The 24,896-nt window shown below is 57.1% G+C and overlaps 11 protein-coding genes across 11 annotated transcripts; 5 read left to right on the forward strand and 6 right to left on the reverse strand.

The window, feature by feature from the left end:
- Positions 1 to 185: 185 nt before the first annotated feature.
- Positions 186 to 1,187, reverse strand: MKK02DRAFT_43313 (uncharacterized protein; the record flags this gene model as incomplete). Its single annotated transcript, XM_053092369.1, has 3 exons — positions 186 to 343; positions 384 to 1,078; positions 1,156 to 1,187. The coding sequence occupies 3 exons, from the start codon at positions 1,185 to 1,187 to the stop codon at positions 186 to 188; spliced, it is 885 nt and encodes a 294-aa protein (XP_052947166.1).
- A 903-nt stretch (positions 1,188 to 2,090) lies between these two features.
- MKK02DRAFT_32250 (uncharacterized protein) lies at positions 2,091 to 3,029 on the forward strand (the record flags this gene model as incomplete). Its single annotated transcript, XM_053088474.1, has 4 exons — positions 2,091 to 2,133; positions 2,188 to 2,582; positions 2,652 to 2,853; positions 2,902 to 3,029. The coding sequence occupies 4 exons, from the start codon at positions 2,091 to 2,093 to the stop codon at positions 3,027 to 3,029; spliced, it is 768 nt and encodes a 255-aa protein (XP_052947167.1).
- Positions 3,030 to 3,204: 175 nt separating this feature from the next.
- On the reverse strand, positions 3,205 to 5,685 carry MKK02DRAFT_23874 (P-loop containing nucleoside triphosphate hydrolase protein; the record flags this gene model as incomplete). Its single annotated transcript, XM_053086798.1, has 7 exons — positions 3,205 to 3,331; positions 3,381 to 4,016; positions 4,065 to 4,337; positions 4,382 to 5,139; positions 5,183 to 5,344; positions 5,391 to 5,504; positions 5,548 to 5,685. 7 exons carry the CDS (start codon positions 5,683 to 5,685, stop codon positions 3,205 to 3,207), a joined length of 2,208 nt encoding a protein of 735 aa, XP_052947168.1.
- A 1,283-nt stretch (positions 5,686 to 6,968) lies between these two features.
- MKK02DRAFT_23768 (putative regulation of budding-related protein) lies at positions 6,969 to 9,097 on the reverse strand (the record flags this gene model as incomplete). The annotated part of the gene is made up of 2 exons (XM_053086782.1): positions 6,969 to 8,980; positions 9,019 to 9,097. 2 exons carry the CDS (start codon positions 9,095 to 9,097, stop codon positions 6,969 to 6,971), a joined length of 2,091 nt encoding a protein of 696 aa, XP_052947169.1.
- A 426-nt stretch (positions 9,098 to 9,523) lies between these two features.
- MKK02DRAFT_36384 (putative pre-mRNA splicing factor) lies at positions 9,524 to 11,640 on the reverse strand (the record flags this gene model as incomplete). Its single annotated transcript, XM_053089413.1, has 8 exons — positions 9,524 to 9,574; positions 9,623 to 9,894; positions 9,932 to 10,142; positions 10,177 to 10,440; positions 10,473 to 10,562; positions 10,607 to 10,737; positions 10,773 to 11,195; positions 11,238 to 11,640. The coding sequence occupies 8 exons, from the start codon at positions 11,638 to 11,640 to the stop codon at positions 9,524 to 9,526; spliced, it is 1,845 nt and encodes a 614-aa protein (XP_052947170.1).
- A 757-nt stretch (positions 11,641 to 12,397) lies between these two features.
- On the forward strand, positions 12,398 to 15,010 carry MKK02DRAFT_32253 (uncharacterized protein; the record flags this gene model as incomplete). The annotated part of the gene is made up of 5 exons (XM_053088475.1): positions 12,398 to 13,596; positions 13,630 to 14,296; positions 14,333 to 14,464; positions 14,510 to 14,945; positions 14,997 to 15,010. The coding sequence occupies 5 exons, from the start codon at positions 12,398 to 12,400 to the stop codon at positions 15,008 to 15,010; spliced, it is 2,448 nt and encodes an 815-aa protein (XP_052947171.1).
- Positions 15,011 to 15,640: 630 nt separating this feature from the next.
- Positions 15,641 to 16,679, forward strand: MKK02DRAFT_23637 (transcriptional regulator TACO1-like protein; the record flags this gene model as incomplete). The annotated part of the gene is made up of 4 exons (XM_053086758.1): positions 15,641 to 15,841; positions 15,900 to 16,108; positions 16,161 to 16,386; positions 16,437 to 16,679. 4 exons carry the CDS (start codon positions 15,641 to 15,643, stop codon positions 16,677 to 16,679), a joined length of 879 nt encoding a protein of 292 aa, XP_052947172.1.
- A 291-nt stretch (positions 16,680 to 16,970) lies between these two features.
- MKK02DRAFT_43318 (uncharacterized protein) lies at positions 16,971 to 18,624 on the forward strand (the record flags this gene model as incomplete). Its single annotated transcript, XM_053092370.1, has 6 exons — positions 16,971 to 17,274; positions 17,308 to 17,376; positions 17,431 to 17,964; positions 18,009 to 18,127; positions 18,170 to 18,278; positions 18,326 to 18,624. The coding sequence occupies 6 exons, from the start codon at positions 16,971 to 16,973 to the stop codon at positions 18,622 to 18,624; spliced, it is 1,434 nt and encodes a 477-aa protein (XP_052947173.1).
- A 146-nt stretch (positions 18,625 to 18,770) lies between these two features.
- Positions 18,771 to 20,059, reverse strand: MKK02DRAFT_23953 (thioesterase-like superfamily-domain-containing protein; the record flags this gene model as incomplete). Its single annotated transcript, XM_053086812.1, has 4 exons — positions 18,771 to 19,082; positions 19,127 to 19,273; positions 19,319 to 19,459; positions 19,535 to 20,059. 4 exons carry the CDS (start codon positions 20,057 to 20,059, stop codon positions 18,771 to 18,773), a joined length of 1,125 nt encoding a protein of 374 aa, XP_052947174.1.
- Positions 20,060 to 20,838: 779 nt separating this feature from the next.
- On the forward strand, positions 20,839 to 23,802 carry MKK02DRAFT_36387 (glycoside hydrolase superfamily; the record flags this gene model as incomplete). The annotated part of the gene is made up of 18 exons (XM_053089414.1): positions 20,839 to 20,863; positions 20,885 to 21,033; positions 21,079 to 21,104; positions 21,152 to 21,177; positions 21,227 to 21,409; positions 21,452 to 21,524; positions 21,571 to 21,660; positions 21,764 to 21,840; positions 21,885 to 21,957; positions 21,995 to 22,171; positions 22,218 to 22,413; positions 22,458 to 22,751; positions 22,955 to 23,017; positions 23,055 to 23,182; positions 23,233 to 23,350; positions 23,399 to 23,461; positions 23,507 to 23,614; positions 23,665 to 23,802. The coding sequence occupies 18 exons, from the start codon at positions 20,839 to 20,841 to the stop codon at positions 23,800 to 23,802; spliced, it is 2,007 nt and encodes a 668-aa protein (XP_052947175.1).
- A 147-nt stretch (positions 23,803 to 23,949) lies between these two features.
- MKK02DRAFT_24102 (uncharacterized protein) lies at positions 23,950 to 24,838 on the reverse strand (the record flags this gene model as incomplete). Its single annotated transcript, XM_053086842.1, has 7 exons — positions 23,950 to 24,015; positions 24,061 to 24,089; positions 24,136 to 24,182; positions 24,238 to 24,362; positions 24,417 to 24,574; positions 24,623 to 24,713; positions 24,761 to 24,838. 7 exons carry the CDS (start codon positions 24,836 to 24,838, stop codon positions 23,950 to 23,952), a joined length of 594 nt encoding a protein of 197 aa, XP_052947176.1.
- Positions 24,839 to 24,896: the final 58 nt, after the last annotated feature.

Below are 24,896 nucleotides of genomic sequence, written 5' to 3' on the forward strand. Positions count from 1 at the left end.
ATCCCTCTTGACTACCCATAACAATACTATCCCCGCCTCGCCTCGAGCTATTGGGCTTCTGTAAGTCGGTCCCATGCATATCTTAATGTCGCCATCAGTCTTTCTCGGGCGGAATGCCGGGCGGTGAAAGGTGAAATCGAAGCCGAAGGCGAAAGCAAAAGGAGGGGTTTGAAGGGAATTGTCGATCAGCGGTTGGGGGAGTTGGGGGAGTTGGAATTGCCAGACGGTGTTGCGTTACCCTCTGGTGGTATGGGTCGGCGGAGGTCGCGGAGATGGAGCAGATCGTGGTTGTGTAGCATGTCGACGAAGATGCGTCGTTCGCGCTCAAAATCCGCTACGGTCTCTGCCAAATCAGTGCTGTCCCTCGATCGCACGCTATTCACCCGCTCTGCCAGGCTCTGGTAGCCGCTCCGCCCTCCGTCTATGACGAGCGCTTCCACTGCTTGACTCGTCTTCATCGTCCAGACCCTGTCTGCGCCTCGCCGCCGAGCAGGCATCCCGCGTGCGCCCTTCCCGTTGACGCACGTTTCCGCTTTCATTCCCGCCACTATCCCTACTGACCTCCCACCAGCGCCTCTTCCCCCTCTGTATCTCTTGCTCCTTCGCCATCTTCGCTCTGAGCACTCTCATCTCCATCCGCCTCACCTCCCTCTGCTCGTCCTCCTCTTCCTCCTCATCGTCGTCTTCGTCTAGCCGTTGCGCAGCATTCACCTGGCGACGATACTCCTCTACCCGCCGTTCTTCCAGATACACCTCTCTCGCTTCGATGGCCCACGGGAAGGTGATCCCGTCGATCCCTGATCGGCCGGCGGTGGGGCGTTGTGCGCGGAGGAGCTCGAGTGGAGCGTTAGGGGCAGCGTAGGCGTCGATATTGCGTTCGGATCGAGGCGCGTCGTTGGGACTGGAGGAGGCGGGGGAGGGATGATAGTTTGCTGTATCGATATAACGGCGGTCTTGACGAGGGACGGCAATAGGTGGAGGGCGAGAGAAGAGGGGTCGGCCGCGAGGACGTGGCGCGTCGGGCTTGGAGGTACCTGAGCCGGACGCATAAGGTGGAGCTTTCTTCTTGGCCCGATTTCTGTCATATCAGCTCATGATACGCCGTGACTGAGCATGAATCCCAAGATGTCAAGATGAGCGTGGTATCAAGCTTACAGAGTACCCGCAACGTAGTTCACGCCAACCATCTCGGACCTTTCACGCCGACCCAGGGCTCGATGTTGTGATGTGTCTGTGTCTCAGGAAGGCCGCAAGTGAGATCAAGTAGTGTGAAGGCGAGTATCTGAAGCAACGCTGGCTGTAGCTATGATGCAAGAGTGTGAGAGCCTGAGAGGTAAGAAAGAGTGAGGAGTCGCCTCTCCTTTGAGGAATGCGGTGTGAGGTGGAATGTGGTGCCACGTCATTCAATCTGAAACCCCAGCCAGCGTTTCAGTAGTCCAGTCAGCTTGGCTTCTGCTTCTCATCCATCTTCGCACGGCAGAGAAGTACTGCCAGTCGGTCAGTGCAGATTACACGATATAGTCTCTTGTGAGTACAATCAGCAAGGTGGGAAGCTGATACCAAGATCCCTCGTTCAGAATGGCGCTACGCAAGAAGTCGGTCGGGGTCCGGTCCTCTGGTCGAGGTGACAGCCTTGGAAGTCGACACCTCCCCGTATCAAGGACGGCAGGTGAGACAACAGACCCTCCGCGTTAGGCATGACTTCTACAGCGGCTAATGGCCGCAGTAAGGCCTTTAAGGGACTCAAACGCGCGGCTCAAGTCGCTCCGGTAGGCCTCCCTACCTTGCACGGAGGCCCGAGCGCCGTGCGCTGACTTGCGAGCGCCTAGAGGTCCGAGCTCACGGATGACCCTACATACTAACAGCTCAGGGTAACGGTGATGGTGGTCCGTGCTGACGCTCTGACCGCCTAACTCTCTGACTATATATGGCAGTCTTTCGCCTTCCTTCCCTCCTCTTTCGTACTTCATCCTCCCATTCGCCACCCTGTCTAGCGCGACGAGCGGCTATCATCTGCCAATTTCCAACGACTACAATACCTCCCATCATGAACTCTTACAACGCCGACATTACGCTCACATCAACGGACGATGTCGAGTATACAATTAAGAGCTATCACCTCATGTCGGCCAGGTGAGCACTACCTTCCTTCCCGCCGATCTTGGATTTCGCTAGCTGTATCCGCAGCTGATGATCATGGTGGCATGTTCCGTGACATGCTCGACCTTCCCTCAACTTCTACCACCGGCCCTTCCACCATCGCGGCAGATCCCCCGGCTCGCAAACGCCTCCGGAGCGGTACTGCGGCTGAAGGTCAGGCGATCCCCGCTCCGGTCGCGGAAATCCACAACTACCCCTCCACTATCGCCCTGCCTGCTTCATCCCCAATCGTCGGGCTGATCGCCGATCTTATTCAGCATCGGGATCTCCCATCGGTTCACGAGATCTCGTCAGGGGTCGCACTCGCAGACGGTCATCAGTCGTCCGATATACAATGCTTCGAGGCGATTTCTAAGTTGTGCTCCTTTCTCGACCTCCCAACGCCCATGCGACGCCGGGTCATCGACCGCTTCATACGCACGGTCCACGATTACCCGTTGGAGACATTCTGGGTCGCTGCTCGCCAGAACGACTGACATCTGGCCAGTCAGGCCATGCGTCACCTCGGCGGGGTTTTCCCCGGTGTTGACTCGTTCGCTCCAATCCTCACCGAGGGCGGACAGCCCAAACGGCACAATCGACCCACCATCAAGGATTTTGAGGCCCAGATGGAGCGTGATGCGCCGACCGGATGGCTCCAGGCATTCCAGAATGCACAGGAAGAGAGCTGCAAGTGGGACGAGAAACTCGTCAGTGACTTTGATTCGCTAGGTCGTCTATTAATGCAGACTGATTGAGCAGCCGGGGACGAGCATCGAGATCAGAATGTTCTGGGGCCGCGTCTCATGCAATTTCCGGTTGTCCGGCAAGCAATGATGGCGATATGGCGCGTCGGACTATATCTGAATCCATACGAATACTATAGATAGAAGCTATACAACAAATTAACATGAGTGCGAGCGGTGTGTGAAGCGAGTCGATGCAGTATGATAGAAGCACCTATTGTAAATGGCTCTGTTGATTCGCCGATCCGTCATTTGCAGCCCTGACTTGGGCGTCCTCGCCCGACTCCAAGGTCCCCAGATTCCCCTCGACTAGAACCGATCAGGATCCGGTGGAACGATCTGTCTCCGTCCGAGCGCGAGTACTATCGACCTGGAGATCCGGATTTGGGTGACTAGTCATGACCAGCTCCTGATTATTCGCTTCGACTCGTACGATATCTCCATCCCTGTCATGTCAGCTCAGTTCTCTCATACCCTACTGCTACCTCGACTCACTTGATTTCCCCCTCCAGTAATCTCGCCGCGATCCCCGAGCTCAGCTTATCCCTGATGACCCGCCCAATCGCCCTCGCCCCATACACCTCCGAGTACCCCTCCTCCGCCAACACCTCCTTTGCCTCATCCGACACATCCAGCCTGATCCTCCTTCCATCCAGCCGACCCTGTAGCTCCCTCAGCCTCAGCTCCACTATATCCCTCACTACCGTCCTCGGAAGGTTGTTAAAGATCAACTGCTCATCCAGGCGATTGATGAGCTCCGGCTTGAAATACCGTCCGACCGCCTGGAGGACCTCGGCCCTCGTCTCGGGCGTGATCTTGCCATGGGTCGAGAGTCCCTCCTGCAGAGCCTCGGCACCGAGATTGGACGTGAGGCAGATGATGGTGTTCCGGAAGTTGACTTGGCGACCTTGTCCGTCGGTAAGGGTCCCTTCGTCCAGGATTTGAAGGAGAATGTTGGCCACGTCCGGATGAGCCTTTTCAATCTCGTCAAACACGACTACGGCGTAGGGTCGTCGTCGGACAGCCTCGGTCAGCTGACCGCCCTCTTCGTATCCGACGAATCCGGCCGTGGCACCGATGAGGCGGGAGACGGTGTGCTTGTCGTGAAACTCGGACATGTTGAGCTGTATTCTGCAAGGTATCAGCTTGTATCCAAAAATCGGAGGGAACTCAGCTTACAATGCCCGCTTCTCGTCCGCGAACAAGAAGTCGGCGAGGGTTTTGCATAGCTCGGACTTTCCGACACCAGTAGGACCTGTGAGTAGGAACGAAGCTAGTGGTCTCGATGGAGCCTGGAGACCGGCTCGGGATAACCGGATAGCGTTGGCGACGGAATGTACCACCTCGTCCTGGCCGATGACGCGCTGCTTGAGGGCGTCTTCCATGTGCATGAGGCGTTCGCGTTCGCCCTTGAGAAGATTGGTGACCGGTATGCCTGTGGATTTGGCGACGCTGCTGAGTCAGCTTTGGCCAGATGGGTGTAAGGTACAACTTACACTATGGCAATATCCTCACTCGTCACCCTATCCCTCATCCCTCCCTCAGCTGACTCCCCCGATTCCTGGGCCTCCAACTTCGCATGCAGACCTGGGATAGTCGCGAATCGTAGCCTACTGGCCTTCTCATACTCCCCATTCCGTTGCGCCGCCTCGAGCTCCACATTCGCCTGCTCGATCCGCTCCTTGATCCCCTTATTCTCCGCCACCCTCTCCCTCTCCTGCGTCCACGCATCCGCCAAACGGGTCTGCTCTCCCTTCTTCTCCTCTAGATCCGCCTCGACCTTGTTCATCCTCGACACCGAGAACTGGTCCGTCTCGTTCTTGAGCGACTCCCGCTCGATCTCCAGCGTAACAATCTCCCGATCAAGCGCTTCGAGTGCCACCGGTCGGGACTCCTGGGCCAGCTTGAGGGCGGAGGACGCCTCGTCGACGAGGTCGATCGCCTTGTCCGGGAGATAGCGGTCGGGGATGTACCGGTCCGAGTAGACCGCAGCGGTGACGAGAGCCGAATCGGCGATCTGTACGCCAAAGTGCACCTCGAACTTTGACTTGAGACCCCGCAGGATCGATACGGTCGACTCGACGGATGGCTCGTTGATCATGATCGGCTGGAACCGCCGCTGGAGTGCCGCATCCTTCTCGATGGTCTTGCGATACTCGTCAAGTGTTGTGGCTCCGACCAATTGCAGTCCGCGAGCTAGAGCAGGCTTGATCATGTTGCCGGCGTCCATCGATCCTTCCGTCTTGCCGAGGTTCTGCATGTCAGCTTGTGTCGATGAAGGGAGAGTGCCGGCTTACAAGGAGGGTGTGTACCTCGTCAATGAACAGTATGACTTCCCCGTCTGCCTCCTCGATATCCTTCAGGAGCGCCTTGAAGCGATTCTCAAACTCTCCTCGGATCCCTGTACCTGCCATGAGGAGGGATAGGTCCAGCGATAGTAGTCGTTTCCCATGCATCGACTATGATGTCAGCTTGAGTCCTGCAAGTCTTGGACAGATAACTCACTTCAGGCACTTCCTTGTTGACTATCCTAGTCGCTAGACCCTCCAAGATAGCCGTCTTTCCTACACCAGGCAATCCAAGCAAGATGGGATTGCTCTTCGTCCGTCGACTCAAGATCTGCGGATCAGCCTAGCCCGGGTCCGTGCTCCACAATGCTCACCTGTATGGCCCGCCGTATCTCCTCATCCCTCCCGATGACAGGATCCAATTTGCCCTCCTTCGCCAACTTCGTCAAGTCTATCGAGAACTGCGCCAGCGTCTCCCCTTTCTCCGGCTGAGACTGTCCCTGGAACCGCATACCGGGGAGACCTCCACCGCCACCGAATGGCCCGCCTCCACCGCCTCCGTTCCCTGGTGGACCTGGAGGCGGCTGACGAGGTGGGTGAGATGCATATTGTCGAGCGGCGAGGGGGACAACGACGGAGAGAGGGGGAAGCCGCCGTGCGGCGAGGCTGTGGAGGGGCTGCTGAGCTGTTCTGAGTAGGAATTTGCGGGCGATCATGGATGGGTATGTATACTGCTTTGTCTCTACCCCCTGCGTCTATATTCTAGGTATCTATATAGGTGACAGTAAGCAGATGAGCATCAGTAGATCTCGAACTTTCTGGCACCGTCCAGGTGGAGGTTTACGTCAAGTGGCAAATCGCAACCCTGGTGGTTCCGGGGGCAGTCAGGTCTGTCGGTGGCTTGGACAGCAGAGAGTACTCTGATGTGCGAACGAGCTCGTAAGACCGCATTGCTGACAAGCACATACCATAGCCAAAGGGCCCGATACAAAAGAAACGATCGTTAGAAATCGTATCCTGTCTAGTGATACCAAACCTCCCCCACTCATGCGAGTGGCAGACCGCTGATCTACCCAGTGTCCCATACACCCTCCCCCTCAATGTAACACCTCCACCCATCTTCTTACCTCCCCTGCCCAGACCCCTCTCCCTGACCCTGTCGTTGTCCTCGCTCCTGCCCATGCCCAAAGACCGGAATCTGGAATGTAGGCTGCAAGGGGCTGACCGTCCTCGCCGAGGTAGGAATCATCTGCGGTGGCCGATTCGCCGTGATGCCGGATACTACCCGGCTCGGCATCCGTAGCGGAGAAAAAGACTCGCCGGGTCCCGCCGGACTGATAGCAGGCGCCGCCGCGCCATCACGCACAGCGGGAGTGCCCTGGCGGGTCGGCAGGGCGGTATCTACCTGCTGGAACGCGTGGGGTCCGCCCAGACCAAGCGGGAGTGGCGGCCGACCCCGAGGGACCAGCTCGTCCGTTGTAGTCCGTAGTCGGCGCTGAGTCTGGCGAAGGAGGTCAAGCTGGGTATCGGCGGGGAGGATGGAGTCGTACGGGGTAGGAGCATCTTGATTGGCCGGACGCTGCATGAGGTGATGAGGTGGAGGCGGATGCTGCGCGGTCGCGTCGCCGCCGGTTTGTGGCCGCCAGTGCAGCATCCGAGGGTCGATCGTTCGGGTGTTTGGACGAGGCGGGCGGGGTCCATCATCGTCATCGTCTGCATCTGGCCCGGGCCCTCCAGTAGGCGCAACGGGAGGTTCATTGTCCGTCTTGACGTTACACCTGGATGTCAGCTTAGGTCAATCCACGTATCGATGGACATACCAGAATTTGTGACCCTCTGACCACGCCTTGCTCTGACACTCCTTGCTGCAATACTTTGCCTTTCTACATCTTCGACACTTTGCAAACTCCCTCGGCTCTCGCTCCCACTTGCCACACTTCATATTCGCGCACTGCCGAATACCTCCCTGCGCCTCATCCTTCCTGCACGCATTCCTCATGATGACGCCCGCCCAATACTGAATTTCTGGAGGGATGCGGAACATGTGCGGGTCGGACGGAGAGGGCCTGAATGTGAACCGCTCGACGAGGGTAAAGACGTTGGGTGTCTCCGAAACGGCGGGTCGCTGGGGTAGTGGCCGCTTGTCCGCTTCTGAGCTGAGATCAAAGGTCGGGTGCATGGGACGGCGGGGGTGGTGAAATGCGGCGCGGACGTGGGGGTATTTTGAAAGATACGCGAGGAGTTGCAGGGAAAGGAGGATCGAGTCTTCCGAGTATTGGTCGCCGTCGGGGTTGAGGAGGGAGGAGATACCGACGTAGCTACCGAGATCGTTGAACCCGCGAGGGGCGCCGTTGGCGATGATGATCTGGGCGGGTTGGGTCGTTATGGCGGGAGGAAGGAGAGGAGTAGGTGCAGGAGGTACGAGGGGTGTTTGCGTCGCTCCCGGCTGACCTGGAGGTGCCCCCGCCTCCATATCTAGCCGAGCTTGCTCCTCAGCGGCGGTATCTTCCCCGATCTGCGAGATCTCGTCATCCTCCTGCGCCGCGACAGCGACGACAGCGTCCGTATTCGCATGCTCTGCGAGTCCGCCCGGATTTTGGCCCTGTGCCTGCGCCTCGACCGCCGCGCGGATGTTCATTCGGATCGTGGCCGTCTGAATATCCACTTCCGATGTCTCGCTCTGATTCCCATCATCCCGCTGCGGAAGAGCAAGATTGACCGGTCGAGCAATGATGGTATCTCTGCGCCGTATTCCTTCGACCCGAGGGGTGCCGGTCGGACTGGACTGGGTACTGAGGGCGTCCTGCGCGAGGGATGGTATTCTGACGGCGAGGTTGAGCGGGGGAGGGGCAGGACGGGGACCGTGCTGGCCGGCAGTGTTGACGCTCTGGTCGGAAGCTGTACGGGCGATAGGGGGAGCGCCGAGACCTTCGCTGGTGAATGAGTTTCCGGCGCTGGAGCCTTGCGACATGGATTCCTCCGTGCGCGCCGCCATGGTCATGGGTAGTATGACCTGGCTTGCGCGGGGTGTCGTGGTCTGTCCGCCGGTCTCGACAGTGACAGTGGTGGACGGTCCGGCCTCTGGGGCGTCGACCTCCATACTATCGTCTGCTCCCATTGACGCATCGTCCGCACCTAGCGATACGTCCGTCTCCCCACCTCCTTCCTCATCCGCCATATCCACATCTGTATCCCCTCCGCCCTGCGCCGGCCCCACGAGGCGGTCAACCATAGCCGCTTCCCCTCTCCGCCGCGTCAGACTCGCCATGAATTGCCCGAAGCTGCCTCTACCGCCCACACGGCCGGTCGGTGCAGGTGCGGGTGGGTTTGTAGGTGGCGGGGTCGCCTGGGACCGAACGTCTGGTGGTGGAAAGATGCCCCTCGCTGCAGCTTCTAGCGCCGCCGTACTGCCTACTGGGCAGGCAAAGATCGATACGCCGTGCTGCTTGAGCCAGCTCTCGAGGATCTGCGCGACCAGATCCAGGGCGCCGGCTTGTACCACCCGTGTCCGGATAGACTCGCTCCCTCTTACGCCTATATTGACGACGCACTGGAATGCGAGGGAGTGACGACATAAGATGGCACGATCGACGGAAATGACGCGTGCGGTGGGAGGGCCGGAGAGACCCCAGAGGTCGTGTGGCGTGGGGGCATCGCGGGGGAGAAGCGAGTCGCGCAGGATGTCGAGGAGGCGTTCGAGACCGCCGTCGGTGGTGAGAATCTCGCGGATACGGGGAGAGGTGGATGTGAGGTAGGTAAGGGAGGTGAGGTTGTTGAGAATGGCGAGGTGGCTGCTTGTGTCGAGAGCTAAGGCGTCAGCGCGGTGTAATCGGCGCACGACGTACCTTTGCGGTCATATAGCAGGTGCGTAATGGATACTGCGGCCCTGTTCTGGGGTGGGAAGGTGAAGTTGGACTCTCGCATGGTGGTGCGGCGAGTAGGAAGGGCTGGGGGTCAGTGAAGAGTGCGGTGTGAAGAGGAATGCGACTCGCTCAAACAGGTGGAAGAGAGTCGTGCTTCTCGCTGAGTAAGCGGCGGTGTGGGGAATGCAAGCACGCCTTAGATGGTCATGTACGATGGACTATAGGTAGGATATGGATCAAAGGAGAGTATGAGGGTCGTGAGTGGGATGTGGAAAGAGATAGGAGCTACACAGTCTCGGCTGAGGTGGATGAATGGGAGATGGTTCGGTTTAGTTACGTTCCTGTCGCCAAAGGCGGGGCCGCTTGTGGCGATCGCCCAGCCATCTGATACGGCCTTGTACAGATGTGCAGCACCATAGCGAGACCAAAAGCACATCGCACCGTTGCTCGGACTATACATGCACTACAAGGCTCCCATGCAGATACCCTAATTCCACAGCTTGATCAGCCCATCCCAACTCGCCGTCACCACCTTTGACTGTTTTTATCAGCTCTTACCCCAGCTTCTCGGCTCCTCTCCACTTACATGCTCATTCGGCAGCCACGCATGATCAATCACCACCTCCTTGTGCCCTCTCAGCCGCTTGGCTATCTTCCCCGTCTTCCAATCCCAAAACACCAGATCTCCACTCCCCGTTCCGCTCGAAATATACTTGCCATCCGGCGAAAATGCGATATTGCACGCGTACCCAGCGATAGTGTGGCCGGCAAAGCGCTTCTTCTTGACTTGGCGGAATGACCCGTCGGCGGTATAGACCAGGATCTGATTATCGAGTGATTGACACGCGACGAATTTATCTATTCGTCAGCTTTTGGCCTGGAGATAAAAACATACCTGACGGGTGCTTGGCGACGGCGGGCATCGAGTGCATGTACGGCTCGGCAATGTACTTGATGACCACGGGAATGTCATAGTCCCACCCGCGGATAGTCTTGTCGTCGGAAGTGGTCAAGAATCGCCGGTTCTCATCGACAAAAGTGATGGTGTTGACTCCGCCTAGATGTTGGTCGTATGTCTGGATGATCTCTCGTGTTCGCGTATCGTACTGCCGTCAGCTTCGTGCCAAGCGGTCGACTCACCTGGATAATCTTCTTATCCTGCATACCCGCCAGCCAGATATTTTGCTTGTCGCCGTCCGGATGGAACTTGACCACGTTGGGTGCTTTGCCGTTTGTGAACGCCTGGATACACTTGCCGGTCTCGGTATCCCACATCTTGACGTATCGGTCATATGACGCCGAGAGGAACTTGTCGCCCGAGTTGTTGAACGCAACGTCCTTGACAGCTTGGGAGTGGCCCATAAACGTCCGGAGACAGTTGCCTTCGTGGTAGACATCCCATAACTGAAGTCAGCGGGGACCAGAGCAGGACTCACCTTGATCTTTGTATCGAGACTGGCGGAAAGGAGGAGATGACCGGATACGGGGAAGAGCTTGATAGCGGAGACGCCTTTGTTGTGGCCGGTCTGAATGTAAGCTTTTGTCCCCCTCCAGATTACGTTCAGCTTACCCAGGTATGTATGCACTTGTCTGGCAGATATGCGTTTGGTGGAGCACTCCCTTCGGATGGATTGAGCTTGACATCCAAGTCGGTCGGGATGTGCATATACGTCCGTCCCGCATAATCCAGCAATTCCTTTCCTGACCGTCAGCCCCACCCAGCCAGCACGACTCACCATGGAATATAGTCTTTTCTTCCCTGGCATGCTTCATCGTCTCCCTCGCTGCGTCCTGCGCCTCCTCTCGCCGCTTCTTCTCTGCTCTCCATTCCTCCGCTCCATCCTCTGCATCGTCCACCTCAATCTGCTTCTCCGTATCCACCTCGTACGCCGCCCATGGCCCCATATACGCATCGTCCCCATCTACGACGCTCGCATCCCCTTTCCCCTTCCGCTTCCGCTTCGTTTCCCGCTGAACAGCTTTGGTAGGCTTCATGGCGTCCGCCGGAAGGTAGCCGTTTTGATGGGCAAGATTCAGTGATCCGACGATAGGCTTATGTTGGCCCATGGTAGATGGGTTGAGAGCGTAGCCGTGGACATCGAAAGTCCGTTGTTGGATCGCGAAGGTGTACGCATCCATCGATTGTTCCTCCACATGGCCTGTACGTCAGCACTGAAAGACTGGAGATTTGCCTCACTCACCAGCTAACGAGTTCATCCCCTTATTCTTCTTCTGGTTGAACGGGTCTTCTGGTCCCTGTACCGGCCGCTGCATATCCGCATAGCTGATATTGACATTCATCACCTTGTCCGTCGGGCGAGTAATGATTGCGTTGGAGATCTTGTTGGGATCCTCTTTGAGGACATCCGGGGCTGCCGCTATTTCGGCTTTCCGCTCCTGTGCTGCTTGACGAGCAGCAGATGAGGAAGCAGCCGAGGAGAGGCCGAAGGCGTCTGCTCGAGCAGCAGCTTCGACCGCCTCGTCGTCCTCATCCTCCACGGTTTCGGTCGCTGGTTGGCTGGCGACGATGGGAGCGGCGCGGGAGGACGGTCCGGGAAGATCTTCGTCGTCTGATGAGCCGTAGCCTGATACTAAGGGTGCCATTTTGTGAGGCGAGGCGGATGAAGAGCGATGGAATAAGGCAAGGTGCCTGGATGCAAGATGTTGCTGATCTTTGGTGGAAGTATAAAGTGAGGGGCGTAAATATGAAAATGCCGTAAGCGAACAGGGCCAGCCAACAAAGCCAGCAGCAGCAAGCACGCTCGCTCGCTCGAGTACATAGTGCATCCTGCTATCGTACGCCATCTCGCTCATGCATGCAGAGCGTCCATCACGAGCCGGCAAATAGCAGACAGCTTTTCCGGACTCGAACCCCCAAATCGGGCATCATTTCGGCCAGGAACGCCCCGAACAGCCGGATGTAATATCTGAAACACGCCCATTCCTTGCTTGCTCTTCATTTGGCGGGGTCAGGGATCGTGGAGTCCGAGAAATGCGTCTAAGCAGCGGGGAGTCGGGCGACGGAGCGCCACCTACCTAGGTAGAGAGAGCGATGGAGCTGCGGTCAGGGAGGTACCTTGCTCGGGAGCACTGTGGAGACATGAACGTGAGAGAAGAGAAGCTAGCCGGGATCGACGACACACACACTCCCTCCCTCCTCACCTTTTCTCACATCCCTCCGGACCCCTTGGTATCCTTTCGCTTCGGCCTCAATTCATATGGCCTGCTACTGAGGAGGACAAAAGGAGCTCGCCAATATGGCCGATCTTGCCTCTCTTCTTGTCGGTACACTTCTCTTCTCGCTGCCTGCTTCTTTTCGCTCGAGGGGTCCAAGCGGGAGGCACTCAAATAGGTCACCGGAATGGCTTCTTTCTGTCTATTACCCATCAACAAGCCTTCCGATCAACCCTCTTGCCACCCTCCCATTCCTCCATCCTCCCCCATCCCCTCATCCCCTACCCAGGCGCAAACACCCTCAGCTCGCTTCCGCCTTTTGGCCGCCATCGAGCCCACTTCAAGCGTTGCCGAGCGGCGCGGTACGCCCGTCCAGGCCCTTGATCTCGCCCTCCTGGGGGCTAGGTTTCGGTGTTTGAGCAAAGAGGACGCGGAGCTCGGTCTCGAAGTAACACTGTCAACACCCCTTCCACTCTCCTCGGATCAGGCGCAAGTGCCTGGGAAGCGGCAGGATTCAGTTCCTGGCGGAATGTCTGCCCCTCAGTCCGGCTCGACGGCCACAGCACTCCCTCCGGTCGATCAATCCTTCATGCGCTGGTCTAGAACAGCCTCGACCGTCTTCTCCGAGGCCCCATCGACATTCTACTACAACGCCAAGCGGTCGACCGGTCGCTATTCGGACGCGACCCCCTCCGTGGTGCCTGTACCAATAGCCGAGACATCAACCCACAATCCCCATAATATGTCTCACCCTCCCACCCCATCCCCCTCGCTTCGACCCGAGGTGATGAGCCGGCGCGAGAGTACAAATAGCGCGGGGACCTTTGGATCAAGGCAGCGTCGCTGGTCTGCTCTTCATCCTGCCGTCTCGCCGGAAACGTCCCCGTCCTATCTCCAACCAGGCGAGGCGCAAATCGACGACATCCCGCATCCCGGACCCGGAGGTACTTCGCCCCGCCCCCAACTCCGTCGACCGCTGAGCATGAGCTCCACCTCGGACTCGACATTCTCTGGCCAGCTACACGGTGATCGAGTCCACATCGGCCGCTCCAACATCTCGGGCGCCATGTTTCCCTCCCCTACCCTCCGTCGACCGACCCACAAGACCCCCGAGTCTACCGCGGATATCACCGCTCACCTTCTCAAAGCGTCCGGAAAGAATGAGTCTCGCATCGTTCCCCGCTTGAGCCCCATCAAGCCCGCGCCGAGCGTGGGGACCCCGATGGGCGAGGTAGAGGAGGAAGAAGGTGGCGATGCGTGTTTCAGTACGGACCGGCGGAAGATCTCCAAGCTGGATCAGATCCTGGGCGAGGGGGCAGAAACGGCCAGGGTGTTGATGGAGTTTGACAAGAAGGCAATCAGGGATGCGGTCCAGCTACCAGAAACGTAAGTTGACCAGTACTTCTTTGCTGATGGCAGTACACCCCTCAATCTGCCGCCGAGGCATCGGTCATCAGCCTCGGACCCGACCGCTTCGTCCATCCCTATCCTTCCCCCTTCCCCATCTTCCAACGTCCCCCGCGGGTATCGCGCCGACCCCTTCTCCTCGCACAACCGCAGTGACTCGGTCGACTCGCTCCCCTCTTCCCTTCATCCCTCCATCACCGACTCCACGCACACCACCGCCCGCCTCCTTCCAAACCAGACACCCACCTCTCCACCACCCATGCCTCGTCGTCCGACCGACAAGGAGCTCGTCAAGATGCACGCCGTCCCCAAGCCGGAGGCGCGGAACGACCTCACGCCCGAGCAGCGCGCGGTGCTCATTCGGCGTACACGTAAGATCGAGCATCTCCTCGGTGAGCCTCTCGGCGAGATCAACGTGGGCCAGCACATCGTCCGGCCAAGCACCGCCTCGAGCGTCCGCCATACCTCGTTCGAGGACACGTGGGACTTATCGCCGACCTCGGCATCGGGCATGAGGATCCCCGAGTACGATCGACCGGATTGTCGGCCTCGGATCGTCAAGGCCAGCGAGAAGCTGCCTGTCCCTTCAGCGAAAAAAGGGACGAGCGTGGCTCAGAAGGCGATGGCGGCGCTGGGGCTGGGGGATAACAAGAAGGAGGAGGAGGATCTGAGGGTATATGTAAGTAGGGAGCAGACGGTAACGGAGACGGTGCAGAGGAATTATCGCGCCGAGAAGATCTCGCGGAACCGCGGGCAGGAAGTCCCAGGTAGTCCAGAGGAGGATGACTGGGATGATGAAGAGGGCGGGGATTCTGCGCGTCGAGTGAGGAGGCAGCAGGTCGCCAAGGTCAGTAGGCTTTTCCTTAATTGTGGATATAGCTGATATCGATAGCTGAACCGACTTCTCGGAGTCCAGATCCCAGCGTCCGCCCTCCAGTCTGGTCCGATCGACACCACCGACCTCTCCCCCGACACGCCCATCAAGCGGCCCAGTCCGCCGCACGCCCAATCATCTTCCGATATCTCCTTCATCTCGTTCGACGAGGAGACCCCCTCGCCGTCCTGGCGAAAACGGATGCGGTCCGCGGTCAACAATGCCATGGACAAGGATAAAGGCAGAGACAAGGACAAGGAGCGCGAGCCAGGATCGTCGTTCTGGGACGGGGCTCTCAATGCCAGCGTTACCGACAATAAGCCCAAGAAATGGACGCCGCCCCGGGATCTGTCGTTTGGGAATCGAGCCGAGATGGAGGGGAGCTTTATGGATCTGAAGGATAAGAAGGGGTCGTCTGGATTTACCGAGCGGGTATCGGCCAGGAAGAATGCTGGTGAGCTCAGATGATCGCATCAATTGCAGGATCAACGAGCTAACGATTCAGCAATTGCTCGATGATCCACCGTCGTCGAGAGAATCATCACCGTCCCCCATCATCACATTACATGATCCTGGTCGATATTATTGAACCCCTCCTCTCCCTTCTCAACACCTCCCATACCGACCTCTTATCGTGCATTCAGCCCCTCGATCTTCCACCCTCTACGCCGCCCAGCATGCCAGGGCATACACAACATCATCAGCATAGATCAGCGATACGCTCTTTGGTCGACGCGCCCACTGTGGAGGATGAGATAAGGTGAAAGTCCGAAGAAGTAGGAAGGTGGGAGTATGCATTAATGGGCTATGGCTTCGGGTCTGGGGTTTAATAAGGGAGTCAAGGATGGACTGCGGGCTTGCAAGGTGTATAATCGGACTGCGAGATTATCATTTGGTTCTCCTCTACTGTACACAGTATTATTGAACTTGTCATGTATGTATGTACGATGGTCTGCGCGGTCCAGACAGCCAGATTCCAGCATCTTACGGACGTGAACTGGCGGCATACTCGGCATTTGCGAAAGTTGGTCTGTCTGCAGGAATCAGGATCGCCGATTACATGTCACAGCCACAATCCCAACTCCGCATTCCTCATTCGCCCGTCAACTTGCGCCTGGTCAAAATTATCGACATTATAGCAGCGTCACTATGCGATCTGCCCGGCTCATCTCAGATCTAGTGGCAGGCCCTTCTCGCCCTTGCTTGGCATACATACCCCGTCAAATCTCCCCTAGGCCGCTCCACACCTCCGAACCCGCCAGATCGGGCCACAATCGATGGTCCAAAATTCGACACCGGAAAGGTGCTGCGGATGCGCAAAAGAGCGCCCTTTACTCTCGCCTCACAGCTGTCAGTCGCCGCTTGACTCCTCCATCCTCGCAAGGAGGATCAGCTGACGGCGCAGTAGGATATCCACTCTGCCCTCCGACCTCCAGCATCACCCGATCCGGTCTTCAACGCTCGTCTAGCCACCGCAATCGCCAAAGCTCGAGATGGTGGCGTACCCAAAGATGTGGTGGAGAAGTGCTTCACTAAGGCTCGGGCAGCGGCGGATGGGAGTGGGCAGAGCGTGATTTACGAGGCTGTGGGCGCTTCAGGACGCGAGGCGATGATCATGTATGTTATCTCTTGATCCTTCTCATCGTGGGGATGTAGCTGATCATCATAGAGAATGTATCACTGAGAATGCCGCGCGAACGGTCAAGCGCCTCAAGGAGATACTGCACAAACGGGACTGCCGGATTGCACCAGTGGCGTACCTGTTCGAGAAGAAGGGGGTTATTGTCGTCTCTGCTGCAGCGGGAAGGGGGTTTGATGAGCTGTTCGAAGTGGCCGTGGAGGCTGGCGCGGAGGATGTACGGGAGGTAGAAGAGGAGGACGGGATGCTATATGAGGTACGTCCGATGCCCCTCGCAAGAGTACCTTGAGGCTGAATGTGATTCAGATCATCACTCCCCCGACGGAGCTATCGACTCTGACAAATCTCCTCTCCGACCCATCTCTCGCCGACAAGTATCCAATACAAAGCTCTGAGCTGTCTTTCCTCCCCACCGCGCCATTACCGGTGCTAGCTGAAGGAGAAGAGGGCGAGGGAATATCGGAGGAGAGGGCAGAAGCGGTCGAGCGGGTCGTAGGGTTACTGGAGCTAGAAGGGGACGTGGTGAAGGTCTGGACCAATCTCGAATGAATGACTATCTTCATTATAGAGTGTGTGTAGGACGCGCATCTGTATGGCCTATGGTCCCTGCGACTCAAGATGGTCTTGTCCCATTGTCATCGTTATCTGCTTCGACCGTGTGCCCGTGTTTCAGATCTCAGATCTCACCTCCTCCATACACACACGCCCGTTTTACTGATTGAGTTATTCGGAAGCGAGATTGGGAAGCTTTTGGAACTCACCCTGGCCTTGGCATGATGACTGCACTTCTTATATATAGTAGAGCAGGACTTCACAAGCTGACCATCCGCCACCGACAAGATGACCACAGCCCCCTCGCTTGCCAGCTCAGCAGCGCCAGCTTCCCCTCAGACTCAGCAGACACCTGTACTTCCTGCACCTCCACCCAGCTACTCATCTGGCCCCGCACCTGTAGCTCTTGCCGGTACAAGCGAGCACCTCCACGCCCCCTTCTCCGCCGTCCAGGATCTGCAGTACCACCAGCTCTTCACCCGTCCTTCCACCGTCGTTAGCCTCACTGAGCCTATCTTACCCGTCACAAAGCTCGTCGAGACATACCCGGACGATAACGAGTGGAAGAGTAATGATCCCAAGTTGACCGATGGTATGTTCTCTGCCAGGTACAAGCTGACTTTAGCTGCTCTCCTGTACGACTTCTTTCGACTGAAGGCGGCCGAACCTATCCGTCTCATAGTGAATGTTCACGGTCCGTTCATCCTTCTATCTTCTTGACATCGAGAGAGACCCAGCTGACACATAGGCTCGCACACCGAAACAGAGGTCTACTATACCTACCGAACCAACCCCCACAACAATCAGCGCGAGCAGGTCCGCCAGACGCGCACCAAGCTCATCACCGATTTCAACTTTACGGTCCCTGTCCTCCCCCTCCCCTCGGGCCAGCCTACCGATGTCACGCTCTATACAGCAAGTATGGGCGAAGGCGCAGAGGCGAATCCGCTGCCGTGGAACGCGAGAGAGTCTGAGAAGTGGAAGAAGAGCAATGGACTGCCGGGGTGGGCAGATGCGGCGGTGACTCGGGAAATGTACAATCTCAAGAATCCGACGGAGCCGCTGCCGGCCCCTGTACCTGCCTCCATCCCGGAGCCGGCAAGTCCCCCGGTGGGAAAGGAGAAGGACCTGGAATTGGGGCTACCGGTCGTTGAAGGGACGTCGACCGGACCGAGGGGTTTGAAGGAGCTGTGCGAGGCGTACGTCCAGGATCATGGGCGGCTGAAGGAGATAGAGATGAAAGTGGAGGTGTATGGCTGGGATCAGGAGAAGGTCATCGCTGGTAAGTACTTTCCTCCAGTCATAGGGCGAGAAGCTGATCATCAGCCATCACGAACTGCATCCACGCCACAGGCTACTCGTCCATGATTGTCGTATCATTCAGCTCGTCCCCAAAGCGGTACATCGTCCGACCGTTCAACAGCCTCACCAAGCTCAAGCGAAACGTAAGTCAATCGTATTCTCGTGCTTCTCAGCTAATCGGTCAGTTCTGGCTAATGGTCCTCGCTTGTATCACTCTGGTATACCCCGCCATCTGGATTTTCTTGCACATCACCGGTAAGGATGGGGAGAAGTACAACACGATTCGCGCAGACCGTCAGTACCTCTCTTCCTCTTCTTCTCGGTGTCGAGCTGATTTCCAGACGCCCTGAAGGGATACGTCCCAGTGGAGGGAACCTTCCCAGGCGAGACACTCGTTCAAGCTCACGCCCGCGTGCACCCGGCCGATGCTGCAAGGCCGGCGGGACACGTCGATACATCCCACCGAGAGCTCGTCACTGGGCCGCTGGGCGTATACGCGATGAGCGGGATCAAGGAGGGTGTGTGGTTGAGGACGTGGGAGGGAAAGATTGCCGAGGCAGCTAGCAATAGGTATCAGGGTGAGTTGACGTCAGATGTGGCGCCAGGGGCGGTTGTTGGGGGAGGGTTGGACGGGTATTGATCAGCTAGTAGCTCGGCGGGTTAGGATTGTGGTCAATCTTATGTATACGAAGTCAGTCAAGCCAGTCTTCTAAATCAATGGTCAGCTGGATGACCTCTTCCGCCTGTTTGCCCTTATCGCATTCCCTAAATCCCAAAGATACCTACTCATAGCTTAGCCGAACGCCCAAAATTCGCCCTGACAACACCCTCCTGCAATGTCGCCGCCAACAAGACCCCGTTCCGGTCAAACAATGTCCCTCTCACCAAGCCCCTCCCAGCTCCTACATCCGCCGCCACGCTCTCCATGACGTGCAGCATCGGGTCTCCCGGCTTGAAATCGTCGGGCAGAGGGTAGAAGTGTGTGGTGTGGTCCAGGGAAGCGAGCATGCCGAGGCGAGGGGAGGAGGTCCATGTGAGGCCGACCGACTGGGCAGCGGTCCCGATGAACTGAAAGTCGGTGATGTAGGCTATCATCGCCTGGGAATTAGCTCAGTGCGCGATGGGTTGATAAAACAACCCACTTTCATGAGCTCGCCGTCTGGCTTTTCGTCAGGCAGGAGCCGAGGTCTTATCCATGTCATCCGGACGTTGCGGGATGAGAAGCCGTCCGAGACTTCGCGCCCTCGGAATCGGGCAGCTGATATCGACACTGGGGATTGTCGCCGTTCCTACCGAGTTAGCTCTGCTAGGCAGTCAAGGACGTATTCGCTCACCTGTATGTACTCCTCCACGATCTTCTTCTTCCGCTTGTTGGTCTCATCCGTCACCTCCTCGATAAACTTTGCCCACCGCTCCTCCTCCTCTGGGCAGTCTTCCGGCAAGAGCACATCCTCCGGGAAGTCCAGCTGGAACCTCTGCCTAAACCTCGCTTTTGGCTTCCCATCCTCGTCCTTCCACCCATTCGACACGCCAGTAGGCACAGGATGCACATTGCGCGTATCCGGCAGATCATCATCCTCCGGCTTGGGCTTGTCCGACGAGTCGATAGCGAACCGAAGCGAGTGCGAGACGGCCTCCTTCCTCCCGTTCCCGTCCTTCATGTATGGCTGGAACGACATGGGTGTCGAGCCGCTCTCCAGCTTGGGCAGGTGGATTGGCGGGAGCGTGTAGCTCGCGGCGAGGATGAAGATGACCTTGCCATTCTGGATAGCCTTGACCAGGCGGTTGGCATAGCTCTTTCCGTCCCGGATTCGCTCGACGTGGTATTCAATGACGGGGTCCGAGAGGGCGGGGAGGAGGAAGTAGCAGTGCTGAGAGTGAAGACCGAGAGGAGGAGAGATGGTCCGACCGGCAGAGACGAGTGCCTGGGCAATGACCTGCCCACCGAACACCCCTCTCGCGCCAAAGGGGATCCAAACGGATTGGGAAAGGAAGGTGGATTTTCGCTCGGATGCGAGACCGGACGTCGAGGGGAGGACGGTGAGGGAGTCGGTGAAGGTAGTGGATGGGCGCATCCTGCACTGGAGCTTTCGCGAGGCCAGAAGGTGCTGAAGGTGAAGCTGTACTATATGAGTTGTCGCTGCACGACGCAAAACCTTCGACGAACGCGCCGGTAATTCAAGTAGCCTGCAATGACGAGAGGATGATGACTCATAGAGAGGTCACGTGATCTCGGAGAACGCCGACAGGTGTGGGGTCTCCACCCGTTCACGGACCTCACGACCAAGGTCAGCGATGTCTATCCTCCCTTTCAGCTATACTATCTACATCTATACAACTCATCTATCGGACTTACAGCATAGTGACCTGTCTTCGACGTCTCTTCTCGACTCGAGCTTGGCTGCCGCATCGGTAACATGCGAGTCTTGACGTGGGCAGCTCAGGCTCTCCTGTCGGGATCCGGTCCTTTCCCCTCCTCGTCAGACAGGGACTTGAGCAGCAAATATTATGTGGCGAAGCCAGCGACAGGAGGGGCCTGGAATAAGGCTTTTGAGAGCGCTAGGGAGGTAGTCAAGCAGTTGACAGTTGAGGAGAAGGTTAGTCAAGACCAACTGCTCTGACTTTGGGAGCCGAAGGATGTTGGGCGATGAGGGCTTTGGGAAGTCTCAGGTAGCACAAGTGGTGCTGATGAGGGCCTGAATTGCCCAGCATCCTCATTGGCTTCAGCTTCCGCTTACACCACAGGTCAATCTGACGACTTCATTAATTGGGCCATGTCCGTCCCAATCGGGCGGTGTTCCCAGACTCAACATAACAGGCTACTGCTTTGATGATGGGCGTAAGCTTACCACCTATGGGTCACGTCAGGCTTGATCAAGGTTAGGATGCTGACTTCACAGCTTCCGGACCCAGATATACCGACTTTGTCACGCAATTCCCATCTGCCTTCTTCGCCGCGGCGAGCTTTGACAAGGACCTCATCGAGGAACGAGCTAGGCGGATAGGCGGGGAGTTTAAGGGAAAGGGCATCAATGTCGCTCTGGCACCTGTGAGTCTAGTCGTCGTGCTCCCAGATATACGCTGACTAGCCAAGGTCACAGGTGGACCACTGGGGCGGTCGTGAGCTCCATCTTCAGCTAAATCCCCGGATCTAGCTGACTTTGCAGGCCTTTCGCAGGACGCAATTGGGAAGGTGAGCTAACGAGTCTACACGTAGAACGCAAGAGCTCACAGTGCTTCAGCATTCTCACCGGACCCCTACCTCTCCTCGACCCTTTCTTTCCTTACGATTCGAGGCATGCAGTCCACCGGATTGATCACCTGCGCCAAGCACTACTTGCTGTACGAGCAGGAGCCCGTCTGCACCGGTCCCGTGCTAGATGGCAGCCGGTCGGACTGCTCGGACGTGAACAGCGTTGCTGATGGTGGGTCGCGCCAATCGTTGGAAGATGCAGCTGACGCAGCAGATAAAACGCTAAAGGAGCTGTACCTGCCGAGCTTCGCCGAATCTATCCGAGCGGGTACAGGAGCTGTGATGTGGTGAGTGAGTGCCAACAAAACAAGAAAGAGAAGCTGAAGCGTACAGCTCCTACAACCTGGTCAACGGAACATACTCATGCGAGAATGATCAGACCATGAACAGGATATTGAAGGATGAACTGGGCTTTCAGGGCTTGTAAGTTCGCTGCCTTAAGGGTGATAAGGCGACGAGCTGACAGTTCAGTGTCCTCGTCAGTGCTCAGGCTTTGACTTCGAGGCGACGGCTGATATACTCAGAGCGACTACGGAGCGACACATTCAACCGTACCCTCAGCCTTGTCCGGAATGGACATGGAGCTGCCTTCGGTGGAATACTGTGAGCTAATTTGTGCCGCCTGACAATCTGGGACTGACCGCCAGATGGAGAGCGGCTACTCCAAGCTGTGCTCGAAGGCAAGATACCGCACTCGCGACTGGATGACATGGCCCATCGGTAGGCTCGAATCAGCAAAGTATGGGCTAACAAGCAGTATTCTGACCCCGTGGTTTGCGCAGAAGCAAAACGAAGGCCATCCAAAGGTCAACTGGCATAAATTTGACCTGACCGACTTCGCCACCATTAATGGCCGCACCTACCGAAACGAGCATGTGGACAACCGGGGGTCGAATCCCAAATTTGCAAGAAAGGTCGCAGCCGAGTCGACAGTGTAAGTCTACCTCTGCCCTCGCGATCAACTCGGCTGAACCTGTTAGACTGCTGAAGAATACCGGAGTACTTCCTCTGCGCAAAATTCGCCGGATCGGTGTTTTCGGTACCGACGCAGATTACCCTGACACGCTTTCAGGTTGTGGACCTGATCTATTCTGTATGGTGGCGAGTAACAGGAGGTACTGGAACGGGACGGTGACTATTGGTGGAGGGTCAGGCGCAGCATACGCGGACTACGTGGTGAGTTATCCTCGCCTCTTCGTCGAGGATACCGCTGATTTTAGTCATCGCCGATGGAAGCAATCTCCCTTCGCGCTCGCTCTGAGGGCATCCGGGTCGACACTGTCCTCCAGGACGATCCGGCGCACTTCAACGCCATGGGCTACGTCGCTTCGCAATCGGACGTCTGTCTGGTCTTTGTCTCGCTCTTCCTCGTCGAGAACTGGGATCGAGATGAGCATCCTGGACTGCGTCTGGACAAGGGCGGCGAGGAGTTGATCAAGGCGGTGGAGAAGCGGTGCGCGGGGCGGGTGGTAGTGGTGATGCACATCGGAGGACAAGTCGTCGTGGAAGATTGGGTGAGTGACGCAGAGCACAGAGAGTGGAATTGAGCTGATAGCAGATCGATCTACCTAATATCGGAGCTGTGGTATTTGCGGGTTATCCAGGACAGGAGAGCGGTAACGCCATTGTGGACGTGCTCTGGGGTGATGTCAACCCGTCCGGCAAGGTGAATATCCACGTTGGGGCGTGCGTGTGAGTTTTTGTGCTGATTCATCAGTTGCCCTTCACAATGGGCCGGATGGTTTCCGACTGGCCGAGTGGAAATATCATCAGGGAAACTGTATGTTCGTGCTTCTGAGATGCGCTAAAGTTCGCAGTCTCGCAGTATGTTCAGCCAAAAAGAGGTACATCCACAGTCGGTCTTCAGCGAGGGTTTGGCGATCGACTACAAGTGGTTTGACAAGTGGGATATCAAGCCGCGGTACGAGTTTGGATTCGGTCTGAGGTATGTCGGCGGGAGGATATATTTGCGATTTGGCTCGAGCTGATATTCAGCTACACGACCTTCGAGATGAGCGGCTTGAACTTGACTTCAGTCCATCGCAAAGATCAAGACAGCATCCAGCCAACGAGGGAGAAGTATCTTGGCTCAGCAGGGTTGTATGATGTTTTGGTATGTGTGAGAACAGTTCCAATTGATGGCGCTCCGCTGATCGATCAGTACATCGCGCAGGTCAATGTTTCCAATACCGGCAAGGTCGCAGGCGCCGAGGTGGCTCAGCTGGTCATTACTTCGCCCACTAGCGCAATCTTTAGCTGATAGACGCAGTACATGAGCTTCCCGCCTGATCAAGTCGATCAGCCTCCTAAGCACCTGCGGGGATACGCTAAAGTACACCTAAAGCCAGGCGAGACTCAGACGGTCGAGATACCCATTGTAAGTGAAAGAGGCAGGGGACGACTGTCTGCGCGGAGCTGACAGAACAGCGAAAGAAGGACATGGCGATCTGGGACGTCGTCAAGCAGGTATGGCGCGTCCCTCATGGGCCATTCGTATTCCGTGCTGGCAATAGCTCCAAGATGCTGCCGCTCAAGACCGGGGTGGATATCAAGGAGGATCGTTAGCACCGGACGGGGGAGTGGGGTTCAGCACATCTCGATGTTCGCTCTTCATCTGCTGGTACTGTGAAAATTAGGCTAGACGCCGTTGTGCATTATGTTACCATGAATAGCTGCTTTGACGAGCTACAGGGTGGTCATGGCGGGCTGCGTTCATGCCCAGACCTGGTCTGGCTCGACCAGGAGATCCCGACCGTTTGGTCTCACGTATCGTTTTGCCTGGTGGTCAGTGTGGATCTAGCTCGGAGGGTGAGTCCCGCTCACCGTGTCCCTCGGCATCGACTTCCGCATATCTGTAGGTCAGCATACCCCCCGGACAAAGTCCTGGTCACAACATACCGAATCCATCCTTTTCGTCTCTTGACTCTCCCATGCCAGTGTAATAACTAGTGGGTCAGCCAAGAAGTTCATTTCGGGGATCTTTCCAGATAGGTGACTTACTCCACTACCCGCCTAAACACGCTATATCCCATCCGCTCATACATCTCTACCGCTCGCTCATTATTACACCGCACAAACAGGTCCACAAACCACGCATCCACCGCATCCCTGTTTGGCACAGTAGCCTTCTCTCGACTGACATGCCCTCCGGTAGCGTCCTGACTTTCTCCACCGCTGACACTCTTCGCTGGAGCGGTTCTCGAGCCGGAGAGCGCTTCGAGGATGTTCATGAAGACCCGAGCGAGACCAACGCCCCGGCATCCTGGCGATATAGAAAGCGCCGTGAGATGGCCGTGATGATTCGGATCTGGAGGCGGCGGCTCGTCCTTTCCGAGCACTGTGGATCAGTTCAACAGTTTGTTTGAAGCAAAGGAGACCGGCTCACTATACGCGGTGATCTGGCCGCTCGTATTCTCGGCTGTCACGCAGAAAGAGGGCCATGTTGCGGCATACATCGAGTAGTAGCCATTGTGATACTGAATCAGGAGTCAGTACGGGTAAGTGTACGTGTATCCCGACTCACCGTCGCTGTCCAGAAATCCGAGTTGACGCCGTTGAAGCAGAGTGTGTCGGCTGGCGAGAATGGCCTGAGAGTCGTCATTTCTCGCAGAGGACTGCCCGATTCACTGTAGGGACTCTTCTACGGCGATGTACTAGCC

Source organism: Dioszegia hungarica (genome assembly GCF_025882075.1).
Source record: "Dioszegia hungarica strain PDD-24b-2 chromosome Unknown MKK02contig_7, whole genome shotgun sequence".
Classification (NCBI taxonomy): Eukaryota; Fungi; Basidiomycota; class Tremellomycetes; order Tremellales; family Bulleribasidiaceae; genus Dioszegia; species Dioszegia hungarica.